Here is a 27,425-nt window from a genome sequence, read left to right on the forward strand (position 1 = left end):
ATTATTATTGATTTAATGGGTGTTTTTCTACATTTTTATCAAAATGAAAAGTAGACAAATGCTATAAGTAACAAGTCACAAAAAGGGCAATGCTCAGAAGGTTGTCTTATTTCATTTGCAGTAGATTTCATTCAAAATGATCACTAACATTACACAAACCCTTTGCTAAAGACTTAATCTTGAACCGAAACCTGTAGAGCTGGACACAAGTTAGGGACACGTGAATATATGGATTAAGAACATAATGAATGCATGGCTAGTATACATCTTTTCATGTGATTTGTTAATAAGAATCATCACAACTGGCCTTGGTATTTATAGTAGTTCCTCCACAACACAACAGAGTAAAGACTTTTCCTTTTATGAGGCCGACTGTTTCATATTTGCTAAGCCTCGTCTTTCCACCAGTGGAGGAGGGCTTTATGACACTGATGTAATTCTGTTGGCAGCTGCTGTGGAAAGGAAGGCATGCCGGAAGGAGGAGGAAGAAAGATCCAGAAATGGGTATGAAATGGGTTCAGAGGTTAGGGGTCAGGATGAGCCCGAGCCTGGAGGTGGCCCTGAGTCGCTAACCCATTCAAAAAGCGCCACCTCCCCTCTCCACTGCCAAGGTCCCACCCACCCCCAAACCCTCACGGCACGCTCGGCACTAACCGTACATGATCTGCCATTCCCTTTGATGTTGTTCCACCGGGAGGCAGTTATAAAAATAAAAATAAAAAAATAAAAAAAAGCAGGGATAGGAGAAAAAAAAGCATAAACACCACCTGTTTATCTGACGTCAGGTAATGTCAGAAAGGCAGTTTGCAGGCTTGTCATAAAGCACAGAAGGCAAATGAGGGGGAGCATTTACAAAGGGAAAAAATAAACAAATATGTGCACGCCACTGTAAATTTGGCAGCCGCACTGTTGAAGAGCTATCAAAGCCTGCTTTAAACTGTTAGAGGACAGAATATGCAGCAGAACAAATAAATAAATAAATTAAGTTCTAGCAGGCAAAGAAAGAGTCTCGGTGATGCAGAGTAGACAATATAATAGTGTTTTAGTGAACTGTCATTACACCAGTGATTGTATTTGAGCAGACCAATCAGTGTCCGGCTCAGTCGTGCTGCCGAAGTGATAACAGCTGAATCAGAGCTAAACTGAAATGAACCCCGAGGCACCATGCACAGTCTGAAGTGTATAAACTAATGACAGAGCTGACAGATCTAACCAGCTCAGTTCCTTTCACCCCCAGCCCACACACTTTAGTTTTTTTTTTTTTTTTTTTTTTTTGGTGATATAAAGCTTTCCCATTAAATATGGAAATTTCTGTTTCGGTGACAGATACTTCACGGAGGGGGGCTGATGGCATGCACTGTGTTTTTTGGAACAGGAAGTGGCAGATTTTGATTAATGCGACCTTATCTGGTGCTGCACATGGAGACAGAGGGCTTCCTGAGCTTGGTGGGGGTGGATGGCTGCCTGCTCTTTCTTTACCAGCCATCTTTCTCTCTTCAATTTGATATTACTCTGCATTTCTTCTTTTTTCATTTTGCTTTTGTTTTTCCTTTGCATTTGTCATCCAAATCCTTGCTTTACTGCATGCTTTTCTAGGCTATTTCTGATACTACATGACTCCTCTTTGGAATCCCTATCATTACATCTCAGTTAATTAGAACATATGTTACTCAGTCATGAGGAAGAGTTCCCACTTATCAGTTGACCAATCGAACAGTAACTCACCTCCATATGGAGGGTTTGTCACAAAAGACCATTACTAAAACAGTCACGCAATGGTCTGAATGTTTTAGGGCCATTGCATGAATGAAGAAGTGGTTAAAGAAATTGTGCACAAGCAGCAGAGATTGTTCCAACATTGAGTGGTTTATGAAGCAAAGAAGACTTTTGGAGATACACCCAAGGTATTGCTACTACAGGCAAATATAACTTTTTCATTGCTTGTGCTAAACCATTCCAGAATCAATGGAGGGATTTCTGGCCAATCAACTAACTTGCCTGACCCAAACCTCAAATGTATGGAGGAAGATGAGAGACACCAGACACTATATTGCATATATGCCACAGGCTGATATTAAAGCAACCTGGGCTTTTCTGAACATGCTCTGTGCCACACTGCAAGAAGTACCAACCAAGTATGTGTGCGTGCACTGTACATTTTCAAGGACATACCTGAAATGTATGTCCCTGAAATGTACTGTACGAAAATATTTTTGTATAAAAATAATCTTATTAAATAGGTCTTAAGCAGCAATAAAAATAATAAAAATTATTAGGAATTAAGCCATAGCCATCTAATTTGGTAATATATCATGAAAGTTTCACTTGACTGAAGTGAAATGACTTAATTAAGTACAGTTTTAGTGGTATTCTAATTTACTGAGATGCACATATAGATTTTATTTGGGCTGCTTCATTCCATATATAGTTTCCAAATCCTCCTCCTCCTTCTCTGCTTGTCCCTGCCAGAGACTGAGGTGCAGTGGTGCCGCTTCCCTCTGTCGCTCCATCACTCCCTGGCCCACTTCCAATGCTTTTAGTGAGAGCTATCTGTCAAGTTATGAATAATACAGGCCCAAGGCTGGTGTTAGCTTGCTAGCTAGCTATGTGGAATCCAAATGAGGTCTACAGCAGGAAGAGAGCACTTGACTTTTAGCTCGCTACCACGCTCTCCCTACCAAGACAGGCAATTACTCAGCCCACAGCCCCAGCTGCAGCTGTGGCAATCATAAACGTAACCCCTCACATCCCTGTCTCCACACACGCTCTGAAGCTGGGCACATTTTGCATGTATAAGCACACACTCCAATCCCCAGGTTCCAACAGTGCTACAATTGTCTATGCAGAGACACAAAACAAAGCTCACTCGCCTTACATGACAGCAAATCCATATCTATTCTGGGGGTTGGGAGAGTGAAAATACAGCATGCATTTAGAAATTTTCCAAAAAGTGCAGAGTGATAAATGAGCCGAGCACTTTTGAAATTGTTTTTCATGGAGGACAATGAGAAACTGAAGGAACTGTGTCTGTCACTCTGCTGTCGGAGTTTGAGACAGGAGCTCCAAAAATCTATTAATCAACGGCAGAGTTCCTTCATCATGTCTTATCTGTTAATTAACAGAAGACGCAGCGTCCACCTTTATCGTGCTCATTCCACAGGGCTATCACGTGTATCAGGTATATGACACATGCATGGTCGCATAATTAGCTTTGCACCTAGGCATCTTTAGGTGACAGTGTTAACCCATCCATCACTGCTTCTAATCATCTGCTGGAGAAGTGTGGGATGTAATTACAGAGTGCTAGGCAACGACAGGCTTCACAGGTAAAAATAGTCACGCAGGATGAGAGACCTCGGTATGTGTTTGGCATGTGGGGTGTGTGTGCGTGTGTATTTGTGTGGTATGCATGCCTGCGAGTACTGAGGTAATGAGATCTAGTTAGTGATGCTCCAGAGTGTCTTATTAACAAATAATAACAGCACTCCTTTGTTTTTTACTTCTCCTCCCATCTATTATTCACACCTCACAGATTTACTCATGATTCATTTATAGGAGCATCTTGTGCAACCTAGAAACTAAATGTCACCCAAAACATTCCCTGTTAGGTGCATCTGAGAGCATGTACATTATGTTTCTCCATCTGAGATGCGTATAAAGACACAATTCTCAACTAGGTGTAAGCATGTGGGTTGAATCTTGCTGTCGCAATCCAACAAAATTGTGTAGGGGGGGGGGGGGGGGAATGGGGATCCAGCTTTGGCTGCATGTGCACACACACACATAAGAGCCAGTGACAGAGTGCTATTGAACCAGATGAGTTGGATCTTGCCGTATCAGTAACGAAGGCTGTAGTGAGGCCATTCTGCCATTCAAGCCCCCTGTGCGAAATCAGCATGATGCCCTGTGTACTTTAGTTGGATTTTCTTTCCGCTGAAATTGCCAGGTTGGAGAGCGGCACTCAGCTGGGAATGCTGCTCTACATGTGAAGTAGGTTGTGTGTGCGTGTACATGTGTGTGTGTGAGCGTACGGCTCGCATGTCTACATTTGTGTCATCATGATGAGAGGTCTTTCGTAAGCGTGGATGTGCAGCATGTGTGAGTGTGTATCTCTATCTGCTCTCTTTCTCCAGGTGAAGAGTCTATTCGGAGGGCGCCGCTTCAGTCAAGAGCCCTTCATGTCAGCCTGGTAGCACTTTACTCAGGAATAGGTGGACCTAAAGTTCACCATCTGTCTTGGCTGCAAACACTCAACGGACAGTCTCAGCGCTACTACAAGTGGTTTCATATATATGTCTACAGATGAATATGTTTAAATCTGGAAAATAACATTAAGGCAATGTTTAACTGAATTAATGTATTTAGTTCATGTGCGTGAATGTCAATCCTAAAAGAGAAGATGTAGCCATTGACTAATTTCCATTAGTAGTCTCCAGAGGAGGTCTAGGAATTTCTAATAAAATAGAGGATGATTACAAAATAAAACCTAAAGAAATATATACAGAGCTATAGAAGAAGGCATGTCATTCTGTAGTATTTCTAAAACAATTTTATATAACACAGAAAACCAAAAAGTTGATAATTTTCATTGCCAACAATACTCATATCACAGCTTGCAGTATTATTTACCAAAATTGCTAATTGTATGTTTGCATTATGCCATAAAACTACTAAGTCTGTATTCAGATTGCCGAGACTTGGGACAGGGTATATGATATAATGAGCTTTAAAGAAGGTTATTAATTATTTATGAGTGCGGCCATAACTGCTCAGTGTGTACAGTAGTGTGTAACCTGCCAAGGGACTACATTTGTAAATTAGTTTTAGCTACAATATTGAACTAGATTCTGCTGCAGGTTTCTCTCTTTAAAAGGGAGTTTTCTTTCCCTACCAACCTACATTCATGCCCAGTATGAGAGACTACTGCAAAGTCATTGACACAATGCAAGAAACCGTTCACTGTCGCTACGTTCGTCCAGGAGGAGTGAATTCTGCAAGATAATAAACTGATGCAATCTGCTTGGTTTCCTTAGAAAATCTTTTCACTAGTTTGAATGATAAACTGAACTTAACTGCTTTGTTTGATCAACTAAGATCAACTAGAATGTATGCATGATTGAATTGAATTGAATATTTTTATAAATTACTTGGAGATTCCATTTTGTGAATGGTGCAATATAAATAATCTGAACTGAATTGATGGCTTTACTTTACATCACTTTTTCTATTAGCAAAGTTAGCTCAGATTTAAATCTCTAATTTGAACAACAACCACAACATGTTATTACTTTGATGAGACCTTCAAGCAAGGCACCCTCCTGAATCTGTTTGATATGCATTTTTCAGTAAACTGAAGAATTGTCAGTTTGACATTTCCATTTCTGAAACTGTCATACCAGCACATCTGGCACGAGTCATTTAAAACCTTGTTCTTGTTTGTGTTGATGTTCAGTTTGAACTACAGTAAATTATTTTAACCACATCTACATTCCTAAGTAAATAAGTTACTGGCACTTGACTGACTATCGCCTTTGCTAGTGACAAGCAATTTAACAGGTGTACCTAACAAAGAGACCACCAAGTGTCCAGTGTGCATGTTTGTTTGTTTTTTCCTCAGTTCTGCAGTTTCTGCAGCTGATATATGTGTTTGAAGTGTTCATAACATCTGGATTAAGGTGGTTTTTGAAGCTAAACCAGAAGTTATTGTAGTTCATAGTGTGAAGACTTTCACAATGATTGCAAGCGTGGCCAACTCATGGATAGTTTTGATCCTTTTATTACCTTTGTTGACAAAAATGAATGTACAGCCCACTTTTGGGAGGCATACTTTTTGACTAAAAGAGGATAGATGTGAGAGCAGTTTCTGTTAAGATGATGTCCACCAGTTATGTTTATCCCTACAATGATCTGTCACGCTTCTTGTCCACTTCCTGCTGCTGAACTCGTTGAGTCATTGTGCCACTCTGCTGGTTTCTAGCCGCTCGCATATCAGTCTGAGTGCTTTCAGTGCATGACAAAGTGGAGGGAGTAGAGATGATGGTGTGCGTGTGTGTGCAGTGTGTGTGCGAGGAAGTAAACAGCATCCCAGCTGCAGAAATGGCATTTAAGTGTCTCTCCCTTTGCACTCCAACAGTACTGCAGACCCATTACCTCAGTGCATGCCTCCGTGTGCAGCTACAAATGTGTTCCCGAGTTATTCCTCCAATCATCTTGGTGCTCCTGTGCGACTCACTCGTCTACCTTTCTGTTCCGATCTTTTCCTCATTCATCATGCTTCCCTTCCTGTCCTCCTGCCAGAGGTCTTTACTAAGGTGTAATTTAGCCCCCGCTGTTCTCTAATTTCTGCCGTAGTCGGGAGGGGCGTGGCTGGCCACCTGACACCAGGGATACAATCTGTCAATCATTACCCACAGCCAGGAAATCGCATTCAAAGTGAGAGTAATTATCAAGCGTGCCCCGTGTGGGCCAAATTGAACACCTTCTCGGTTTGGCACGCAGAGAGAAATATGTCTTCAATGGCAAGGCCAGGTGGATTTGTGAGGATTTTATTGTTGCTGAGAGCAAGGTGAGCACTCTTCTCCTCTCACTGCATCTTATCCTTGGGTTCTGTCCTCATTCTTCATTTATCATTATCAAATTCGAAAATTTTCTTTTAACATGCTCTGCCCTGGCCTACCTCCGATGTCTTGGATATCAAACATAAGAAACATAAAATGTCTTATTAGAAAAACACAGCATCTCTGTAGTCCAGTAAAGATCTCCAAAGCAAAAGTATAATGACAGCAGTTTAATAATATATTTAAGAAAATCAAGACAATATGAGAACAAAAGAAGCGTTTTGAATTTCTATTGTGAAGCCTGGAAAGACAATGTGGAATAAATCCTCCATGAACATTTTTCAGCATATTGCATTCAAAGTGGCTGTAAACTGCATCTTCACCTCCTGTGGGCTTTAGAAAATTTACCTTCTATAAACAGCAATAATATTTAGCTGTGATGTAACAACATATTGTACTCTCTTATATCACTTATATATTCTATCTGTGAAATCTTGTTCAACTACATACCCAACAGGACTTTGTCATCCAAGAATAACAATAACGAGACATTGGTTTAATGGTCCCTAAAACACACAGAGAATCAATCTGCATGACTTCTGAGGTGCAAAATAAATAAATAAATAAATAAATAATAGGACAAAGTTTTCCCAGAAATATTTTAAAGTACTTAATGTGATAAGGTCTGACAAGGGTCAAAAAAGGAAAGCATGACTGTTTCTAGTTTTGGAACCTTCTAGCTTTATACTCTCTCTCTATGATTATCCTGATCTTGAACAATTTAAACTTAAGCTTACTACCGAAACCACCTTTGTGTGAACTGTGTGAAATTCCTTACTTTGCATATCAAATTTCAGACACAAAATTTCAATCATATTCAGGACATGAACTCCAGCGTTTGCTTTACCTTCTCTTTTTAATTAACGTTAGACACGGAAGCCTGTCATAAGCATCTTAGTCAATCACCGGCATCTGTGTCGACTCATCTGCAGCCCACTGCCAACCAAACCTTGTTAGAACAAGAACTGCATGGCTGACCTATTAACCTCATAATTAACGACGTGTCTCTTCTGCTGCAAAGTGACTTTTAACTGTTCACTCTCATTTATGAACGTGTGTCCATAGCTCGTATCTGACAGACTAATAAACATATAGTGGTTTCCAAAATGCCTTTGTTTCTCCCTCAGATTTGTTTAGGTTTGAAAAGCTCATTGTTTGCATTCTTACACCAACTGTTTAGGTGAGCAAAAGTATTGGACCAGATTGACTTAAAATAAGTCAATCAGTTATCAGTTTTTTTCCCCTTCTTACTCCTGATTTGATTTAAAAGAGCTAACAAAACTTAAAATATGGGGGTGGGGGAAGAATAAGTATTTTTTTAGCATTACAGGTCATTAAATTGGAAAGTTAGAAGTAGCTCGATGAGTTAAGACTGCAGTCGTCCTGGTCGTGCTGGTCCTGGTCGTGCAGTATTGCACTGTTTGTATGTGTATGACTACAAATAGACAGTGGATACTCTCTGCCTGCAGCAGGCTTATGCCGAATCATAACAGAACAAGGGAGCAGATACAACTCAGACTAATATATTGGTTTATATAGTAAACCAATATATATAGTAGCCTTTGTTTATATTGATGTATTGTAAGAAAGAAAGAGTGATATATTGCCAATAATGAGTCAGTCTCCACAGAGATGGATCTCTGTGTGCAACTGCTGGCTCAGATTAAATAGCTATCAAATGGGAATAGCAATTTGCAAATGTGACTTTTTCAGCTTTCCTGCTTAAAGGTTGCCAGGTCAGGGTGCCGTAAATGTTTCGACTGTGGTTCATTCTTTTTTTGAATAGAGCACATTTAATTTCTTCCAATAAGAGCAGTGCCAGAACGAATGCCATCATTAAGTTGAAAGTTACCTAAAGACGTTAACATCACTCCTTTGTGGTCGTGCAAACTACTGGCTGTGACTCTGTGACATCACTTATATCCTTGTATGGTGCTTTTCTTAGGCTTCCACTACAGTTTATTCAACTTTTGTTTTGAAGGACTGTATTCTTGAGGTCTTTCCATCTTGTCACAATAAAAGAAAATACAAAAAAATTATTGCCAATTTTGGTGGTTTAAATGTAAAAAATTTGCTTCAATAAATTTGCACACATAAAAAAGAGCTGATAAAAGGCGTTATCTTCCAGTAAATTGAAGCAGACTTACAGAATTTGCCCGAAAGCATGTTTAGGAATTGAAAAGAATACATCAGAGGAACACTTTTATTTGATAAGTGACAGATATTTGTTTGTTGACCCTTACTTAGATCCTATTTTTTCCATTTCTAACAGCAGTATTCTAACTGCAGTATATGTACTCAAATATATTGAGTACATATATTTGGTGATACATTTTTTTTATATTCAAATTTGTTGCTGGTCCTATTCAATAAATATTTTTTTTTCCTTAATCTGGTTTAGTTACTTTTTTATTATTTTTTTCTCTATTGTATTTTCTGTAACAATTTTTTTAACTGCATGATTATCAGGACACTTGTAAAAGAAATGTTTTATTTCTCAAGGAGCTCTATCCCAACTAAATATAGGTTGAAGAAGAAAAAGAAGACACCTAGAAATGCTTCACACTTCTGCTACAGTGTGCTATGGGAATAAAAGTAGATGAAGTTGATGGAAAAACATATAAAGACAACTAATTTTTTTCAAACTTTTCTTCTTCCGTAGACAACAAAAATACACACACTGCTCTTAAAAGTTGCATCAGTTTTTTCAACTTATGTTACATTTAGAGAAAATCTTAATGTTTTTTTTCCTAGGAAACAAACTATGTGTACACATGTAGTTTAACATCTTGCCAGGATTCAGGTGTGTCCATCAAGACATTACTCTACTTGATGGAAATACTCTAACAGTGCAAACGTATTTGCACTGTAGCTGATGTTACACTCTGCTCACTTAATTCATTTTGACTGGTGATGACAACTTATTTTTATGAATTCAGTTAACTTAAAATTAAAGTTTTCATCTGAAATGGAAACTAACATTTTTTTAGTCTTTTCACTTTCAGACTAAGTAAAACAATTAAGTTTACTGCAGGTTTGACTCCCTATGTCTCATATTATGATATAAACTTTGCTCGACATTCACAGAACATAAATCCAACAGTACCAACAACTTCAATGACAGCATTGAAACTTGGGAGTGTGCATTTTGCTTATTTAAGAGGAATTGTGTTACTTATGAGTATTCAATATCTCTTAGATGTTAACTTTCTGACACACAGCCAAGCAATTCAAAAGAGTATTTAGAAGGCAGTGATGACAAAAGTAAAATTTCATAATTTAAACAAGCCTGACTTCAAACATGAGTCATTTTGAACTGCATATTTAAAGCTGCACAGCATCACTGACAACAACCAGTCCGCATTATATATGAATTTGCAGTTTTTGTGTTCAAGAAAATATTGTAAATGAATATGTAATGTAAACATTCACATAAAGTTTCCTTATAGGGTTTGAGCTGTTTCATAAACTGCAGCTGTTGTCTGTAAAAAAAAAATAAAATAAAAAAATCAATACTACTTCACTCTACAATCTAGAAAGCTACTGATAAAACCAAGAAGTATTCATAAGCATTCACAACCCTAGGCATGTAGAAAAGCAACCTTCCTTATGAATTTTGCTAAATAAATCTTTAGTAAGTTTAATGCAAGCAACGTATCAAACACTTCACATAACTAAAAACTGGTTTCAAGTTGTGTCAAATGTTTGAGGATGTTGGACGTATTTCGTCCGTTTAATGTGAGTAAAGATTTGAACATGTTGCAATTGCTCCAAGCATCATCTATTTTTGTGAAATATAAAAATATTTTGAAGTGCTTTGCCCGCAATGCTATCCTGGATATTTTCTAAAACAAAATATGGAGCATGTACAATATCAGCATCATGCAAACTTGCAAAAACACACATATAAAATAATTTATGTTAAGCTATGTCTTTCAAAATGAGTCATAATGTACTTTTGAAAAATTATGTTATTCATGTGAAAGAACTTAAAACTTTGATTTGATTTTAAATAGAATTCAATCTCTATGTGAAAGAAACTAAATGATTTGAGTATGTCTGACTTAAATTTGTCCAGGCTAAACTTAAAGCAATTACTTGTTTCTAAATAAAGCATTTTTAAGTTGAATCAACTATTTTCTTTTGTCAGTGTAGGACAAGTACAGATTATTTGAAACTGTGCAACCACATTATATTTTGCTGCAAAATGGCAGATAGTGTGTGCAGTCTACATAAAGACATTATGAATGCACAGTTACTAAAACATGGTAATGTCTGCAGAGTCTTCTGGCATTTTCAGGACCTGAAAGCTAAATGTGAAGTGCAGAGAGAGGTGAGGAATATGGATGCACCAACGTTAAAAGCTCCAAAATTGGGGCGGAGGAGGGGGGGGAAAGAGAAAGGATGAGCTAATTAACATATTAATGACCCCACCTTCCTACAGCTTCTGTCGGATAGTCCAAATACTTTGATAAGTATGCAAATGAGAGCTGCACCATCTGAAGAGGGAATTAGCTCTGCCTGAGACAGCCGAAGGAGGAGGAGGGGGAAAGTGGAGAAAAGGACGGAAGAAAGAAAGGAAGGAAGGGAGGAAGAGAGCGTCAGAAGGGCTCGGGAAACCAAAAGAGGGGCAGGAAGGAGACGACAGGAGGAATGAGAGAAACCAAATCCAGAGAGAGTGAGATGGGAGGGCATCTCAGGCGAAGTGATGAACTGATATCTTCTTGTTTGTTTTAGCTCTCTTTAATTATCTGATCTGCTTGTCAGTTTGCGAGCAAGTGTTGATGTAGAGGCAGTGATGGAGAATAGGGGAAAAAAGCTTTTCATTCCTGCTCTCAAATCAATATGACAGTGCCCGTCAGAGCTGCAGCGACAAGTTTAAGTTTCGCAGCCAAGACTGAGGCTGGCGATGTGACGAAATGACCATGAACAGAGCAAAGCAAAGTAATATAACATTCTGCAAAAAGCAAGAACAGAGAAGCAAAAACCTAAAGTAGTAAAATATAGTATGCATGTATGGATGCTGCACAAATACCCAGAGTAGACCCAATTTTGTTTCATTAAAGTATGTTTTTATTATAAGGGGCAGTGATTACAGCTCACATCAAATATAAAGGTGGAAATCTTTAGCAGTGATCTGCTTTATCCAATCACAAAAAATTATTAAATAAAGCGAAAGAACAAGAGCTAGATGAGGGAATGTATGTCTTCTAAAGAGGAAGCTTACTGAAATCTTTTTAATAACCATGTATATTTTTGAAGGAATTAACTATTTACCTCCTATAACCAGACTGTGGTGTTGAGACATTTACCAGTGTGTATTTTTCTGAAGAATATTTTGAATAATGTGCAGGAAAATTAAGAAACACTACAATCCTGCATAGTGGGAGGTTTAAGTCTATTTATGTTACAGCTCTGCTTCCTGAGCTGCTCAGAAATATCTGCAAAAATCTTGGCCTTTGTTAAAAAATAAAAAAAACAAAAAATGAAGGGAATTCTTTACTGAGCATTAGCACCATAATTAGCAAGACCCTGTTCTGTCCTAGTTATGTAAGATGGCTGTTTTGTCTTTTGAAATTGGATTACCGCAGGAGAAACCATTTACTTCCAGAAATGGGGAGATTTTTTTTTCATCCTAGCGACTTCACTATAAAGTCTCCAGTACAAAGATATCCTTTACTATTCAACTCATGCGCCGTACTTACACACCCCAATAAACATGATTAGCATGGCAGACTGTAAATATGCAAATGAGAGGGGAGATGTGTGGAGAATGTTTATAGTTGGAGCTTTGAGTGTCACACAAACTCTCCACCCTGCCCATTGTCTGAAAAGCAAGATGAGGTTAAAAAGGGGGTCTCTGTTAAATTTACCCTTATTTTTATTCTTTCATAAAAGTAATTCATCCATATCCTTGTGATTTTTAATACCAAGGGTGCATTACTCTCAACCTTTTCCCTGTTTTAACTGGAACGACAAAAGCAGATCATTAGCTGGAGAACTCCACCATACTTCGAGAGTCAAAATGGTGGGTTGGTGAGTAAAAAGTCTGACATGAACCTAAAAGCCAAGAGAGTTGGAACTGGTCCATTACTGACTTATATATAATTTATGAAACTGAATTAAAAAGTTAATCAGAGTCTACAAAATGGACTGCATGGCTCAGCTGGCATACTTGTGTATGAGCACATGCAATGCAATTTGAAAACCTCAGGAAAGCCTTCTAAAATCTGTAGCTAAGTTGTGGAAATCATTGTCCGAAGTTTATTCATCTGAATATATTTCTACTGCTTACTGGAACAGAATTCTGCAGTACCTGAAAACTGAGTGAAAACTGAGTTTCACTTGGACCAAATGTACCCTTAAATGGTAGTTTCAGGCATTTCTTTGTAGAAAGTACACCGATGAGTACCCTAATTATTTTATAGGTGAAAAATTAGACATGTTGCTGGATTAAATTTTATTTTATGGCATGAAAAAAAACAAAGAAAAAAAAACAGAAAATTATACAACTGAAGACAAACAGAAAAATAGAATGTCATATTTAAGCACATTAAGACACTTATAGCTCCGAACAAGATGCAAAGTCGGGCATGTTTGCCCCGAAGACAAGCAGCTCTTTGGGGAGAGAGGCCGATGAGCAGTGTTATCGACATTATAGACGCCCCAGCCTGGAGATAGGCTTCACATCGATCCCCTGATTAATTACTATCTGCAGGCACCAGCACGGTGAGGAGAAGAAGGTGAGACAGGCAGGAGGATAGGAAGAAAAGTGAGAGAATGATAGGAAATAAGGATAGGGTGTGAGAGGAGGGTGGATGAAGGATTGGAAGAGTCCGGCTTATATTATCTATGAATATCAGCTAAAGGCTACACAGTAATCTTCGAGGTGGAATATTATTTATTGATACATGGGTAGGCTGGGAAGCTTATCTAAGCTGCAACCACCTCCTAACAGCGCCAAGGACAAAATAAAATTTACACATTACTGGGGTGGAAACAACTTGCAAAGACGAGTAGAGGACACTGAAGAATCCACCCATGAATTCCCAACTGGGTTATACACCCTCTGTAAATACCAGTGAAAATGACAACCTGTGCATTACAGGCATGTAGTCCAACCTCTTTTAGGATGCAGAATAAACCATCAAACACTGAATTGTTGATAACCACCCTGGATAGAAAGCTTCAATGATCACTGGGTAGTCAGTAAAAAGCTAAAGTCCAAGCGTTAGTCTTCCATTTGAGTCCAGCTTAAGACTGGGCTGCATATTTAAAAAATATGCGGATAATCATATTTTCACAAAACTGACAGTATGCATCAACAGTCCATTTCATGTTCTCATTAAATCATATAAAGTTAATCCATGTCTAAATAAAAGAATAAGTAGAACAGAGGTAGAGCAGGCCATCCCCTCAGACAGTAAGCAGGTTTGAAGATGACAGTGCATCAAAACAAGATCTGGCCGCAGTTTAAAAATGTCATATAATATACAATATAGTGATAAATTATTATGGTACTGTTCAGTATGTGTTTGCAGTGTTTGCTTTTGAGCTAAATAAAAATTTAAAGTTTACATGAAACAATGTACAGCAGTAAGAAAGCCTGCTTGCATAACGGATTACATACAATTAAGCACGTGTAAGGCTTCTCATAAAAATATTTAATGCAAAAGGATTTACAAAACATTCATATTCACCAAGTTAATCGAAAATAGTACGTTACAGATGGTCTCAAATAAACAGTTGTTTAGGAGCCACAAGAGCCGGCTGTCTGTAAAGAGTCAAATGTCCCATCGCTGTTTGGCATTCTCACATCTAATTCAGAAAATGTTGAAGGAAAAAAAATACTGAAAATACAACAATATTCTGGACAAAATTTACTCTGAAGGGCGTTATATTGTCACCCACAGATTAATTTAACATTTCTAAGGGCATAAGGCTCATTGAATCATTTATACTTTCTCGGGGTTTAAACAATACAAGAGAATAATTTGCAGTAAATACAGACAATTCTGAATTTTTTTTAATAAAATGCAGAAATCAAATTTCCATCAGCATCAAACATTCTCTGGGTGTCATTAAAAAAAATCCCACATAAGATCTTCCAAGATCTCATACAGACAGAATGATCACGCTGCCAAAATCACAGGAATTATGTTCTTGGAAAAAAAAAGTTAACTAAGACCAACTAAGACTAGAATCCAAAAACACTTCTGTAGAATATTTCAAAAAGAAAGGAGACCCTTTATCAGACTAAACAAAGACGCTGACAAAGGATCTCCTCCATCCTGCCAGACCTATAAATATTTAGAAGCATCAGAGCTTTAAACAGCAACAAATACTCTCCAGCCTTCTGTAAAAAAAAAAAAAGTAAGGGAGAGGATGCAGGACGTAGACGCTGCAGGGATTGTTCATTGTTTGCTACTAACTGTACTGAACCTGACTGGAGTTTGACTGCTGCTTGTGTGCTCACTGACATTTTCCATGCATCCCAAACTGCTGCAAAACTGCACAATAGTCTTAAGTGACTTGACATAAGGCAGAAATCCTTTAGTACTGCAAATACATCAGGAAGAGAAGTTGTTGTACTTTAGATAAAAGCCTTGTTTTAGTGTGACAATAGCTCTATTTTATGTTTTTTCAGGTCATAAATAATATTATACAAAGATAACCAGCTTAAATACAACATTTAGTTTGGAAATTATTATTGTCCAAACCAGCCTGGGCGACTATAAAGAAACGTAACTGATGCACTTCTTAAATCATCAACCACAATTACCTCCATTTTTGTGTTCAGTTTCATGAACCAGACCAAAGACAAATTACTATCTAACTAGTAACTGGAACTGTCTGCTAAGATTTTCAATAGCAGCACAATGTGAAATCTAAGGAAATCCAAGAATTCTTTCAAATTCTTCAGCATCTTTGTAAAGAGAATCACCAAGATATTTCTTAGGCTTTCCAATGCGAGAGAACCACAGTGTGAGCTTTTATAAACAAACAGAGAAAACACACCCGAGTGGTGAACCTTCCCAGGAGGCTTGGGCTTACCAAAATTATTTCAAGCGTGCACTAAACAGTAGGAAGTTACAAAAAAAGTTACAAAAAATTCAAACTTAATATCTAATCTGGACACGCATCCATGTCCAGATTAGATATTTGCCAAATGAAAACTTAGATTTTATGATTTGACAATAAAAAATTGTGAGCAAAAATGGTTTCCATAGAAAAGTTCCCAGATCAAAAACACTTGCTGAAGAAATAGATTTTCTCAAATTCGCCACAAAATAGCAAAAAATATGATCTACAAGACTTTTGGAAAAATGTTCACTACTGAGAATAAATAGGAAGGAGGAGCTTCTCTCCCAACCCCATTACAAACTAACCCAGAGACTCAAAGAAGAACAGTCCAATATGGTGGTGGTACTGTGTTGGTCTGTAACTGGATGACTTGAATGAATTCCTAGCCACAAATTCTGCTTGATACCAGAAAATCCTGATGGTGAATATTCAACCCTCAGACCAAGGCAGTGATACTTAACCTGCCAGTAAGTCCATCTACAAATGGCATAAAAAAAATTCCTCCATAGTGAGGTGGAACACACATTGCCCATAATTAGATATCAAGGCCGGTACGATTACTTGTTTTATTGCAGAGTAGGCTTGGATAACTTTTTTTTCCTTTTTAAGGCTGATAATCAGATTTTTGGCAAAATTTCCCACAAATTGTAGCAAGTTTTGTCAGTTTTATTCCAATCATGTGTTCTAACAATGGAGATGCCTAAAGACAGGGAAAGAGTCTTTCACTCCACAAAGTTGGCTTGAAGAAAAAAATAAAGAGGAACAAAAGTAAAAAAAAAAAGAAAGAAAGAAAGAAAGAAACAAAGAAAGAAAGAAAAAGGTAGATCAGACTGATAAGCTATTGCACATGTGAGAACAAACAGTGGAGAGAAAGAGGAAACATCTCAGTTTGGTAATAAGGTGACAGGTACTCTACCTCTCTGCGCTGAGACAACAATAGGCAAATTGCGTGTGTGTGTACATGAGCGCCATGCGCTTTTCCATTCTCACTGACCTGAAAAGTTCTGTTAATGCTGGATCCACAGGCACTGAGGGAGAAGCACAGAGACGGAGAGAATCATCATGAAAAGGCACCGACTCCAGCTGAACACACAAGCCATTACACACATAAAGGGAACCTGCTGAAATGTTGATCTCTGTGACTTCTCGTCTGCGTAGGTTTGCCATAAAATAAATTAACCATGAAACACTTGAAACACTTAAAGCTAGAAACATGTGGGAATTAGTAAGTCAGCATCTAATAAAATTTTATTTATTTTGATGTTAAAAAGTATAATTTTATTATTTCTGTTTACAAATATAAATGTATCGTGTTTAATCTTTTAAAATGGCTTAGATTAAATAACTTTGCATATATTAGCATGTACTATATGCAAAATTATACATTTTTTTCTTCATTTAGTTTTTTAATATATTTTTCTAATGTTTTTCTTTTTTTCATCCAAACAGGTGACAAACAGCATCTAATCCATTTATTTATATAATTTTTCAAAGCGAGAGGTTTTGACCACCCACAAACATAACTTGGTAGGTTACATAAAAGTAAAATTTCGGCAAACTTGACAAATGTAGTGGAAAATCTAAGCAAATGCATATGATGAAAGATTTTTAATTTTAGGCATCTCATCTAAGAAGCAACTTACAAATCATCTCATACAGTTTCAGAAGCTACACAATACTGTCAGAATATGTCTGGATGATTATTGGGGACACAGATTTGCTTGTATTTTTAAAATAAAAATTGACAATACACTGCATTTAAAAGTGACAGGGCTTTAATTATGAGATCAATCCCTTTATATTTTTGTTTGTTTTTACCTTCCTGATATTAGCTTAAACAAATCAATAATTAAACCTCAAAAACAGATTTGAATGTCAAATAAATGTCGACTTTCAGACCAAAAAGCAGGTGCAATGTGATCTTAAATGTACAACCACAGTCAAGATTTTGCTTAGGCACATTCTGTCTACACATCCAAACAAAAAAGCAGTTACATTATTTATAAAAGTAAAATTTCAGTGAATGTCAGTCATGTTGCTTCTAAACAATGTCTACATTGACAAAAGATAAGCAAAAGATCCGAGCTAAAAACTGTGTTTTACAAGACTTTTTGCCATTTTTGATAATTGAAGAGTATTTTGTGTTGTAATTTTGCACAATGCAGTATATTATTCATATAATTTTTTACATGTTAACCAAGCCTGACTTGCATATCACTTTGCTGAATTCTTCCACTGTGGGAAAGTAAAGGATATTTATTTTCTTCTAAGTCCATGAGTTCATGTCTGTTCTTACTAGTTGGAAGTTAGGATTAAAATTAATTATACTAAATGCAACTTTTTCATGATATCCAAGGGGCATCTTTGTGGTAAGAGCACAACTCATATTTCAGTGAGTTAATTGCCAAGGGAAATAGCCTGAGTGTAAGTCAATTTGCAGTCATGTGTGGCAGTTTGGTTGGAGGACATGTGTAGTGATGAACAGCTGTGATTTATTTACTTTTTTTTTATTTGCAAATACAAATTCAACTCTATACCTCATTATATCATGGAGGCATTTTGTTGTCAATAAACAACCATTGCAACTCAATCCAAATTTCCAATGGCACTTTAGATGAAACAAATTTATATTAATAATTTTTCCCCTTCTTGGAAAACAATATTAGATACAAAGATATTAAAAAATGAACCAAAAGGAGCATCATCTCAGCTTTCCTGTAATTTCATTCACTTAGGAAACACATGTCCTCAGCTTTGTCAACAAGAAAAAAGGGAGCTATTGTTTTGCAAACTGAAGTAAGAGGTACCTATTCAATAAAACCCTCAGTTTATTCTGATTTGTGGTCCATGCCACTGCGATTCCTGCCAATGTTGTATTTTGAACAAGGCGTTGAGAAGGTGGACTTCTGTTGCTGTTAGATACATATAAAGTGAAGATAGAGGAGGAGCGAACAGCCAGAGAAAGCAACTGGAGTGTAACTGCTCAGGATCTGCGTGTCTGCGTGTGTGTGCATATACGCGTTTGTGTTGGGAGAGTGAAGGTCACCCTGAATAGAGGTGTGTGTTTCTGTGTGTATCTGTGCAGATACCTTTGGAGCGTGTGCGATGGCGCTTATCGTCTGCATCCACCTCCATCTGCAAAAAAGGCACAAACAAGCTGTTCAACACAACAGACAGACCGGTGAAATTATCTTTAATTTGGAAACATGTTCTCTCAGGTTCAGAGTGCTATTTCCACCCTGTCAGGCATTTCAGTTCGCACCTGATGTGCCAGAAGGTTTCATGTAGATGACTGATGGACAGCATTAGTGTGAATGATTAAAGTGATTTAGAGACTGCACAGTCGATTTTTCTTATTTTATTTTCTTATTGGATATATGTAACCTTTGTGCGAGCCCATCTGATGAATTGACATGAACCCAGCCTGCATTAGATATGATTCAGTGTAGTCTGTAGCTGCAGTCCCCATTACAGCTCAGCTCTTACTAATTTAAAGTGATTAAAATTAGTACATCTTATTGACAAGCAATAAGATGTAAGATAATTAACCAAAACAATAAAAGTGCCAGCAACTATTTTGAAACAAAATTTTAATAATAGATTTTTTTTAATGCCCTGTTTATCTTGAGTTTTAAAAGAGTTAAAGTCATAAAACAAGCGATTATAATTTTAACCCTATTCAAGGTGTAAATATCAAATGCCAATATTTAAAAGTACCTTTGGTTACTGCAGTGAAATTTTCCATATTCTGTCAAATTACTAAATTACTACATACTTAGTTTTCAAATCTCATAAACCTCTGAGTCCTTCAGAAAGCCGCTGGATTCAAACTGACTTCAAATTAAACTTGGATGATCAAGAAATGTCCTTAGCTTATATGCAACCTCATTCATTCAGGTCATTCTTGGAAAATCAAATATCATTCAAACAGAATTTGTTCACTTTCATTCTAAAAGCTTTATTTGGTAAAAGTCTTTCAAATCAAAAAAATGTTTTCTTGAAACCATCAATATGTCACTGGGTGCCAAACATCTCTCTCTGACTCAAAAAGTATCAGCTTCTCTCCAAAAAGTCAATTATTCCCCACAGTCTCTGTGGTGTCATTAGGAAGATCCAATCCTTCTGATCGACAAGCCAACCTTCTTTTAAATATACTTCTCCAGTTAAGTATATTGACCTCCAGGGTCCCAGTGGAAACATTTTGGAAATGACTGGTCCAGGTGAGATTTATCTTCTCTCACAGCTTTCTTGAGAAAGCAAGCACTCTAGAGATTTCTTGCTTCTAACTATTATGTGATGAAGTATTCTGACTAATTTTTGGAGTACACATCCATTTCCAACACACACTTTTTCCAGGTTTTTTTTTTTCTTGTTGCTATTTTAGCTTTCAATATCTGTTATGCTGAAGTGATGAAATTTGAAACAACCTATAGTATTCTTTAAGTTAAGGTAGGTGGAGGTAGGATTCTTCTTTCTTCTGAGAATACATACATTGCCTGCTCTTTGAAACCAGGCTTTTTGTCTGAGATATAGCTCAAGATAAGCCAAATCACTCTACATAGTTAGAGTGATTTGTTTACAGGCTTAGGCTGCTGGTGGACACAATATCCACTTTTTCTCACTTCGTTACATTCTCCTACTACTCTCCGTTTTTTTTTTTTATTACAAGTGTTATTTCAGCCTTCAGGTGTATGTTCTCTCTCTGCATTTTTCTTCATAAAAGCTAAATTGTGTCTATTGTTTTGTTTAGCTGTGATACCTGAAATAGGGCATCGGTAGTGCTTCATAGAAAGTATGTTAAAGAAAAGTGCTTCTGTATTGTTTTTTTTTTTTTTTGTGTGTGTGTAGGCTTTGTCTTCTCAAATCCCCAGACTGATGGCCGTTCACACAGTCAAGTTCTGTTGGTGTTTCCTCCTGTTAAATAGGAGTTTGTCCTATCCACTGTCGCTACATGCATGCTCATTCTGGCCTGTAAATGTCCTGTACTTGTATGGTGCTCCAAAGCGCTTCACACTACATTCAGTCATTCACACACACATTCACACACTCATGATGGCAAGCTACAGAACAGTAGCCGCAGTTGCCCTGAGACAGTCTTACTGTATGAGGGATGACAAAGAAAATGTATCACAATGTATGTCATGGTCTACTGTCACTACATTTGACGAGTGAATGTTGTTAAGTGTGTCATTTGATGCAATCTGCTGAAATTACTTACTTTTTTTTTAACAGTTCAAATGAACTTATTGGAAAAAAAATCAGTAGGATCCACTGTAATGTCTGTAATTAACTTGTAATCTCTCTGTATATTTACAGGGGGGTTGTATTTTTGTATCCATAATATTAAACAATTAAAGTTGCTTTCACTTCACCACAACTTTTCAGAATAAACTTGAAGTCTCTAAAATGATTTTGATGAAGATTTATTCTTACTAATAATTTTGTGAATTTATACTATATTTCAAATTTTCCATTCCAAATACAAATTACTTTTTTTTTGTATTTGGATTTAAGGGCTTTATAATGCTGTAATTATATGATGCAAAGGCATCATGTAATTACAGTGACTATGTTTCTTATGCGGTCTGTGATTACAATGATTGAATTGCCAGGGGTGAATTATTTTTCTTGGAAATTACTCAAAATCAACATAAATTCCACTGAGACTCATATTTTGCCAGAACTGATGAACTGACTAATAGATAAGTTTGGGAATTGCCTTCAAAATCTTCACTGTTAACCCTATTCCAAAAAGGCTCTAGGATATGTTTAATGAATATTCATATTTTACCATTTTTCTTGCTTTTTGACTGAAATAATGCCAGAAATACTTTTTGTGAATTTTATTAAGCATATTTTGTTCTTGTGTCCAAGAAATCTTGAAACTGTCTACATATTCATTTTGCAGTTGTGTTGATTTTTCCTCTAAAAACTGGTTTATGACACAAAACGTTCAAGCTGTTTTTACACCAGAGTCAGCATTTTTCTGACATCTTTTACAGCTATCCGACATCCATATCTCTTTCCTATATAGCTTTATCACCTCAACAACAGATCATAAATTGTGAAGGAACTTGAATGCTAATGAACATTCTTCTGTTATTTCCAGATGCCTCTAAATATTCATGCTTGCCAGGATTGGAAGATGACAGGGCCATGTTTGGATGACTCGTTTTATTCTACATGATTTATTAACAGCATTGCTTGCTTTACTGTAGAGCCTCTCAGTACTAATGGTGTGTTTCTTTATGAATGCCTATAAATGTTTCAACGGGAGAAAAATAAAAAGATGAAACACAAAGATAGCTTATAAATCTTCTCAGTGCAGAAAAGAAGGAAGCAACATATGGGATTTTGGTTATGGCAAAGAATCTGTGGATGAGGAAGTGAAACACTCATTTTAACTATTTCTACATATAATGTACAGTTATGGAAGAAAATGTTTTCATGACTTTTAATATTACTGTGGGTTATATTAAGGAAATTCCATTATTCAATAGTTTGCCTTTCCCCATAATAACATGAAGACTTAATCTGTCTCTAAATATAGTCTAGACATTTTGAGTCTAATTTTTGTAGTGAAATTTATGTCAGCGATATTTCATTTGGTATTTGTTTCTGCAACAGTATTTTAATCAAACTGAAGTTTGGACTTTGGCTGGGCCACTGAAAACACAATTTCAATTTTTTTTTTCTTCGTCATTGTGTCCTACATTTTTACTTTGACTAGAATAATTTAGTATACATAAAATCTCATGGTCAATTAAATAACTGCAAAGTACCCAGGACTTGCGGATGTAAAACAAACCAAACTCAGTGAATCCCAAGTACTATGCCATGATGGTTTCTTCACAGTCAAGGTATTGCGGGAAACATGTTTTTCTTTGTCTTGTGATTTCCTTTAGACGTACAATTGCAGACCAGAATAAAGATGCTACATACATAAAAGAGCAAACATCCTTTCTCCAGAAAGCCATTCCAAACAAGCCACTTTTTGATCCATTTTCTATCTGAGCTTTAACATTTTGCATGCTAACTGATTCATGTAGCGATTAAGATAAGAATTCTTGGGTTTCTTGCAATTTTCCTCATCACTATGTATTTTGACCTTGGAGAGGTAGCTGTTTTGAACGTATACATCTTATGAAAAATCTATTATGTCATTGAATGATGGACTTCAACATTGTCTGTTCCAATTGAAGAACATTTATAATCCTCCTTTAGGAAATAAACATTCCAGTGGGAAGGCGAGATTGCGCCTTTTTAGCATTTATTTATGTCACAGAACAAAAAGATGTCTCAATGTGATGCAATTCTTTTAAAGCTCTGTTTTATTAACAGGATCACTTGTGACACATTATAGGAAGAAAAAATTTTGCTTGAATTAATTTTTTCCTAATTTAGTAAATTAAATGATAAAGGAGCACCTTCATTAAAAAAAAGAGAGACAATGTTATAGCTGTTTTCAAACTTTTGATCCAAAATTTTAATAAAAAGCAGCAGCTGCATTTTGAAAGAGAAACTTGCTATAAAATGACTACTGGTCTAAGAAAACATCTACTTTATCTGATGGTCTTGAAGGGTAGTCCAAAGGGATAATTCATAGTGTGGAAAATTAAATTTTGTGAATTACTGCTCCATTTTCAAAATAAATCAAGGATCAAGTAGAATATGTTGAAGAGGAACATTATGATGTGCTTGGCATGCCATCCTCCAAAGTTATCTGTTCTTGATCAGATTCAGTGATCAACAGCTGCCAGCTAGCTGAAGCCAAAGCATGGGAATGTTTTTTCATACATCAGTGGCTCACATCACAGTGGAGATCTATTGGTATTAACTCTGGTTTTGCATGAAATACATTGATGTTCCTATTGCTTGACACTTGACTTAGCAGCACAGTAATGAAACAAGGAGAAAAGAGAAGAATCTAAAAGAAGACTTTAAGTCAGCAGCAAGATTTGAACATATTAGCTGTTGGTTTTAACCATTAAGAACTGATGCAACATTTGGGTTCAACAGTTCCTAGGGATTGAATTAATTAAAATGAAAAGCAGGTAAAAATAAATAAATAAATTGTTTAAGCCTTTAGATACAAGAACAAGATTTGCTATGGATTTAAATAAAAATTTGAAATGTCCACAGTCACGTACAAGTTCTGACTTTTTAACTAGGTCTTTCACACTGAATAGTTGGAAACAACAGCGACGATAACAGAAGCGAATTCTTCACCTCCACTTTCTCGTCAGAGCTGAGCCCAGGAAACCTGCAGGCCTCTGACGTACCGCACGCCACCGTATGTCACAGCCCTTCATACCCTGTCTGGCTTTTACGGTCTCTTAGGACCCCATGAAAAAATGTCACAGCTGTAATGAAGGTTAGTCTGCTTATTGAGGATTAGTTGAAGCCCGCTCCTTCCCCATCTGTGTCTCAATTAGACCCCTGGATCAATGGCTTTATATTCTGAGACAAATAAACACACAGTTATGTTAATCCCACAGCTTCAAAAATCATCTGTGATCATCTCTGTACCATTTTGTATATTTCTCACAATGAGCTTTAGCCATTTTTCTACATTTTAGTAAATCAAAAAATAACCGCCTCTTTCAAAAAAAATGACGGGCCATTATTTTAGGAAGAGGATCAAGAATAAATTTCAAAATAAATAAAATCCTGGTATTAATTTATTGTGAAGAATTTTCAAAAACATACTTTTTAAATTATATTTAACTTATGCAATCATCAGTCTATTCTTTCAATGGGATTATTTGCCTTTTCATTCCCTCCTCTTCTGTAATTTAAACATGGCAATCAGAATTTAAAAAACTCAAGGACAATATATTCAACTAGACTTTTTAGTTTTTACCATGGTCAGAATGTTGTTACAAGTTTTTAATTTTCATACATATATATTTTTTTCATAAAAGTCATATCATGTAGTATATGTTTCACAAAGATTTTTCACTTTCCACAGACTTAGAAAGTGATCTACTTTTAAAAATGTCATCTAGAGGGAGGTAAAATAAACTTTTAATTCCACAAAGATATTGCAAACAGCAGAAGTTTAAATAGCGTGTGTGTTTGCACTGATCGAAGACTGCATCAATAGAAAGTAAAATGTAAATTAAAATGGCTTTACTTGTTATTAGTAGGTCTTCACCATTTGCACAGAATGGCTTTTTGTCTTTCTCAAAAAGTTTTTATGTTGATTGAAAAGAATGGATTTTAGCAGGAATAAAACTTTATTATTACTGCAATATGATGCATGGTAGAAGTATTTTCTATTGGGTAATGAGGGAGTTGGGGCTCCCAGACATCAGTCTTAGCAAGTTGTGTCATTGTCAGTTTTGAGAGAATGTGCTTCAGTCATGTGGCTTCCACCTCCACTTCAAGTCACACACATGCTCACATTCACAGGCTGCTGTTCTGCACAGAGCTGCAGCGCAAAGCTGCACAGGCATTATCGAATTTCACTTCAAACACATATTTACACCATGCATCGTGTAGTGACAGCAAACATGTGTGCCTGAGCGATGCTAAGTGCATCTGAATTAGTGTGAAGGGTTGTGGCGATAGCATCTGAGTGGCTGCTGAGCGAGAAAGAGGGTGAAAGCGATGGAGGCAGACGGGCCAAAATTTGGCACTGATTCCTAAATACTGTGGAAAATGGCTGTGGTTGGTTGGGTAAGGGCAGCTGTGCAGCACTCAAAAGCGGTTAGAGCGAGAAAAGCTGTGATTTGAGCACAATAAAACTATTTATCAGCTGGCCTGGTGATGCCAAAATGCAGCTGTGCTGAAGTCTTTTCTGCACAGAATGCATAGAGGTTCTTCCACAAGTGTTTCCAATAGTTGTTCTGAAACAACCACAAACGTCAATGTTCTGTACTTTGTAGGAACTTTGTGTGATATACCAACACAAAGTAACCCAGTAGTGAATTGGAAGGAAAATGATACAATCCTGCTGAAAACTGGAAATCTGTCCTCTTCGTCATGAGAAACAAACTAAAAAAAAAAGTAAAAGTAAAAATAAGGATGACTGATCATGAAAAAGTTGGGTTTGGTAAACAGCACACATAGAACCAAGTGTCTAATTTTACTTTTTTCTAAGCTTTTTTCCCCCCATAATTTCCAAAATTACTTTTACAGTTATTATTGTTAACAAAGGCAAGGCTGTTGTACTGCTATGTTTTAGATTCATTTGAATTTCCTTGAGAATACTTTAAACAGAAGAGTTCGATTGTTGAATGAACCTGAGAAATGTGATTGTGTGACCTGTGGAAGCTGAAGCGGATCAAGTGTGCTGACAGAAAGATCTACCTGAAATGTTTTGGACTTCAGACAGCTCTTTGGTCCCGACTCCTTCTGCCACCGTGATGTACTGACGTTCAGCTATAGATGAACGGCTCACCACGTCTCCTCCAAACTCATTTTCTACATAGGGGGGAAAGCAGGGAGGAAGAAGAGGGAGAGCATGCATCATTAAAATCATTTCCAGAACAATCACATTCAGGCACAGCCATGACAGAATTTGAAATTTCCTCTACTCCTTTGACTCCAGGCTCATGAATAGTCATATAGCGTCAGCTATGCGGCACGCGGCAGAGTGAACACTGATTTCCGCCATAACGACGGTCGCGTGTCGTGTGCGATAGGCTTGGCAACATGGGGTAATTAGCTAGATCTATCATCTGCAGCAGGAAGTGGGGACAAATATAGCTAATGATCCGTGCCTGCCTCCATGATTTCTCTCCTCAGCTCTCCATCCTTGGCTGAGCTGCAGGAGCAAATCGGAACCAGGAAAAAAAAAAAAGAGGTGGGGGTCGATTGCTGTAAAGATAAAATAACCTAAAGCTCCAAAAGAGATAAAGATGGAAGAGATGAAGGTGTTAGTAGTGAGCATGCTGGAGCACTGTCTCCCTTTCTTTCTTTCTGCTTTTTTTTTCTTTTCTACTCCTGCTAATTGAGAAGATGTACAGCAGGGAACAGATGAGGTGTTGATGGTGAACAGGGAGAATCACAAAGAAGAAGGAGGGCCCCCACAGGGAGACCGCCAGACGGACGGTAACGCACACACACATTCACACAGTCATTCCCCACCTATCTCAAAGCAGCTTAAATCAAAACAAAAGCCGGTCCCTCAGGACAAACGCAAGCTCTGGCTGAGCTCAAGTCAGGCGTTATGTAAAAGGCTGTGCTTACGTACACACACGGACTTTACTTTTAACCGGCAGGGGTTCCTCCTCTACTCTTCATCATGCCACACACCTCTGCTTTCCTCTCCCTTTGTAGTGTACATAATAAGCGTGGAAACAGAGAGAGCGGCTTGTAAGGGGACAGCGCAAACAACTTTCAAAATGGCTATTAACAGGAAGCCCTAATGGGAAACAATGGGACACTCGTGCTATATTTTCATTTACTACTGCAGCCCTGCTGTCTTTTGTTTCATGAAAAATGCATCAAAGGCTGGTTTGTATTTGATTACAGGGTCTGGAGCACCCCAAAAGCATTTTTATGAAGAAAAAAAAAATGCAATAAAACCAACGTAAAGTGGATTTGGTTACTGGTATGTGCTACCTTGTGAATATAAAATATGTATAACTTCAGATGAAAAGACTGTCTCTAGTGGTAAAATACACCTAGTTTCTAAACTGTATTTGACAAAATCTATTGGAGCTTAGATAACGTCTGGCAAAATGAATCCCATTCCTGTCAAACTTTAAAAGAACT

At 37.1% G+C, this 27,425-nt stretch overlaps 1 protein-coding gene across 10 annotated transcripts in view; it reads right to left on the minus strand.

The window, feature by feature from the left end:
• myt1lb (myelin transcription factor 1-like, b) overlaps positions 1-27,425 on the minus strand; it is a 111,825-nt gene that overhangs the window by 44,935 nt on the left and 39,465 nt on the right. For all 10 annotated transcript variants that reach the window (XM_055038319.1, XM_055038322.1, XM_055038325.1 and 7 more), the window contains 3 exons: positions 26,016-26,129; positions 18,791-18,836; positions 16,696-16,729 (listed from right to left, as the gene is read on the minus strand). In XM_055038319.1, the coding sequence (XP_054894294.1) occupies positions 16,696-16,729; positions 18,791-18,836 (80 nt within the window). In that variant the 5' untranslated portion in view covers positions 26,016-26,129. The remainder of the gene's footprint in view (positions 1-16,695; positions 16,730-18,790; positions 18,837-26,015; positions 26,130-27,425) is intronic.

Source organism: Poeciliopsis prolifica, unplaced genomic scaffold (assembly GCF_027474105.1).
Source record: "Poeciliopsis prolifica strain line A6 unplaced genomic scaffold, Auburn_PproV2 SCAFFOLD013, whole genome shotgun sequence".
Classification (NCBI taxonomy): Eukaryota; Metazoa; Chordata; class Actinopteri; order Cyprinodontiformes; family Poeciliidae; genus Poeciliopsis; species Poeciliopsis prolifica.